We start from the raw sequence: 2,980 nt of genomic DNA, 5'->3' as shown, positions 1-2,980 counted from the left end.
TATCGGGTAGTTCGAGTGGAGGCCTGAACCCCGTTCGTTAGGGGACGGCTAGCGGTCCAGAGACACACTCCAAGAGTACCAGAGGATTTCTCTAGTGGGTGCCGAGGCCGTTTGTTGGGCCTCGGTGGCTCGGTGCCTCCCTACGGTGGGATCCCATTCAGATACTTTCCTGCCGGTCTCGGACACGACTTTGGGCGTCCCAAGCGTTTCGCTCGCTTGGGTCTCGGCCCCGTATAGGCTCGCCCGCAGTCGCCCCTAACTCTGTTATCCTGGGGCGACTGTCGAAACCCTTTGGGGTCTAGCCTTCAAACCCCTGGATCGTAATAGGCTCAGAGCCCGATTCCTTCCTATGAAAGGAACAGGCCACGGGAAATATCTTCCCTATCGGCTCGGCCGCGGGTGGTGTGCCTTTTGAGGCGGTTTCATGGGGAGGCGAAACGACGCCTGCTGTCGTAGTGGCCGAGCGCGACGTGATGGATGGGACATAATTGTCCTCGCATTTAATGTGGGAGACGTGGGCGCGTGGGCCGCCGAAATTGGCTCGTGGTTAACCGCGCCGGACGGGGAAAACCTCCCTAATTTCATCGCTCGTTCGTTTCGCCTCCTCCCTGCATAAATACCCAAAGAGTCTTGCCCCCCTTGTCTTACCTTGCCTGCCACCCCCGTCGAGCCGTTGCCAGAGCAGCGGGTGCCGGGAAGAAGAGGAGAGAAGAGCGAGCCTAGGGAGAAAGCGAGAAAAAGGCGAGAGCATGGAGGGAGAGAGAAGGACTCACCGCCGCGCTCGATTCCTCCATCGCACTCATGGCCGGCAACGTCGTCATTGTCGAGGCGGACCCTTAGGATCCGTCGAACGTCACCGAGGAGATGCTCCAGTCGCTTGTCGACGATGGACTCCTCCACCCGGTGACAGACCCTAGTAGGCCGGAGTGGATTGCTCCGTACGGCGAGCTAGAGCCGAGGCCCCATGATGGCTACGTCGTGAGCTTCATCTCCTTCCACGAGCATGGCCTCGGCGTTCCGGTGGACCGGTTCATGCGGGCGCTCCCACACTACTACGGCGTGGAGCTCCACAATTTTAATCCCAACTCCATCGCTCAGGCGGCTATCTTTGTTGCCGTCTGTGAGGGGTATTTGGGGATCACTCCCCATTGGGATTTGTGGCTCCACCTGTTCCGGGCGGGGCATACTACCAAGCCGACGGGCACGTCGAGCAAGAGGAAGGCATCGAGGGCCGTAGGCTGCACTCTCCAAGTGCGTCAGGACCGCCGGAGGGTGCTGCCGCTGATGGCTCGGCGGTGGCGGCTGTTCGAGATGAGGCCGGGTGAGCCCATCGAAGGCACCCGGATGTCTTTCTCCGCCCTCTCCGACGAGGAAATTCACCGTCGGGTGGGGGAGACGGTAGATGTGAAGTTGAGGGGTGGCAACCTGACCCCCTTCGCGATGCGACCATCGCGGGGGTTCCTTTCACTGGTAAGTCGAGTGCCGCTGTAGCCTCTGAACCTCCTTAATCTCCCTTTATCCCTTGTTTCCTTATGCGCGTTTGTCGTTTCTTCAGGGGATGAGGGACGTGCGCTCCTCCTCGTCGCCCGTTCCCGAGGACGCGGGGCAGTGAGCGATCAACCGCGCTCACGCCGACACGCAGAAGAAGCGGAAGGATGCTAAGGCGGCGAAGCGCACGAAGCACATCCTTGCACGCGAGGCGTTGGATAAGCGCCGCCGTCAGCAACGGAAGGATGGTCTCCCATTGGAGGAATCCCCATCGACGTCGTTGTCGATGGAGGCCTCGGATGGGAATGACAAGGGCGAGGCAGGGCGAGGCCCCCTAGACCACCTTCCTGATATCATGGAGGTGGCGCCCGGGGCGTCGGCAAGCAGCCCGGCACCCCCGGGAAGGGGAGGAGAAGCAGACCTGGGGCCGACGGTGGCCCCCTCCGGGGCCGAGGCCGACACGCCCGAGGCGCGGGCGTTAGGCAAACGTGCCGTCAGCCCGGTAAGCTCGGCGGTCGCGGCGGAGCCGGTGGCGGTGGAGGCGACGCCACCGGCCCTGCAGAGGACCAAAGGGGCGCCGGGTTCCGTTGAGGACCGACCGGCGCCGATGGATACGGATGCGACGCCACTGCCGCCGCCTCCGCCGTCGTGGATGAGGTTTGCTGTGGCAAAGCTGGGGCTGCCCCGTTCAAAGTAAGTGTATTTTTGGCGGGGTTATGGTGTCTTCCGTTCGCTTTTTTGGTCTCGTGCTGACCCTGTAGGTCAATTTTCTTTAGTCGGAAGCGGCCTGCGGACGACCTTCCCTTGGCGCCCCTTAAGGCGCTTAAGGCGAGCCCCTGCTCCTCTGCCCACTGGGTGGCGGAGGCACAAGTCGCCATCCAACGCGGCGCGGCGTCGGCGAGGGTCGACCCAAAGGAACCGGCTGCCCAAGGAGGGGTTGCCGAGGCGGCCCCTACACGGTCGGCTGGGGCCATCATGCCCTTTGTTGCCGAGGCTCCTGGGGCCTCTAGGACTGAGGCGATGGAGGCCCCGGCGCCCATGACCGCCGACACCGCAGTGTCCGCGGCTGGCATTTCTGCGTCTGCCGAGGCCGCAATGACGGAGGCCGGAGCCCCCAAGACCGCCGAGGCCATGATTGCAGAGGCTGGAGCCCCCGAGGTTGCCACAGCCATCGTGATGGCGGCGAGGCCGTCTGTGCAGGAGGCGGAGATGTAGGCGGCAGAGGCCTCGGCCGTGCCCTTGGCTCAGGGTCCGATGTTGTTGCGGGAGAGTGCCCAGGAGGCGGAGGTCTATCCGATCTCCTCCGACGATACTTCCCGGGCGCGGGAGGTGGTCGGCGCCAAGGAGACCGATGCCGTGGAGCAGCCGGCGCCGCTCTTAGACGAGGGAAGCTCGGCCCTCGTGCGGGTGTGACCCGAGCCCCGCGGGTGGGATCACCCGCGGGTACTGTGGCGGAGCCGGGACGACCCTGAGGGGGAGCCTCTATTCGCCC

The 2,980-nt window shown here is 63.9% G+C and overlaps 1 protein-coding gene across 1 annotated transcript; it reads left to right on the top strand.

Annotated features, from left to right (window-relative positions):
* Nucleotides 1–1,843: 1,843 nt before the first annotated feature.
* On the top strand, nt 1,844–2,703 carry LOC136544526 (predicted GPI-anchored protein 58). The gene is made up of 2 exons (XM_066536661.1): nt 1,844–2,145; nt 2,499–2,703. Exons 1-2 carry the CDS (start codon nt 1,844–1,846, stop codon nt 2,701–2,703), a joined length of 507 nt encoding a protein of 168 aa, XP_066392758.1.
* Nucleotides 2,704–2,980: the final 277 nt, after the last annotated feature.

This window comes from Miscanthus floridulus, chromosome 3, assembly GCF_019320115.1.
Source record: "Miscanthus floridulus cultivar M001 chromosome 3, ASM1932011v1, whole genome shotgun sequence".
Classification (NCBI taxonomy): domain Eukaryota; kingdom Viridiplantae; phylum Streptophyta; class Magnoliopsida; order Poales; family Poaceae; genus Miscanthus; species Miscanthus floridulus.
Note: the sequence above shows the minus strand (reverse complement) of the source record. Positions and strands in the feature narration are given on the sequence as shown.

Bases quoted from the DNA above. Each gene is read 5' to 3' on its own strand.
- LOC136544526 (XM_066536661.1), top strand. From the start codon at position 1,844: ATGGAGGTGGCGCCCGGGGCGTCGGCAAGCAGCCCGGCACCCCCGGGA. The intron at 2,146-2,498 runs GTTTGCTGTGGC...TGGGGCCTCTAG, and splicing joins CCTCCGCCGTCGTGGATGAG to GACTGAGGCGATGGAGGCCC.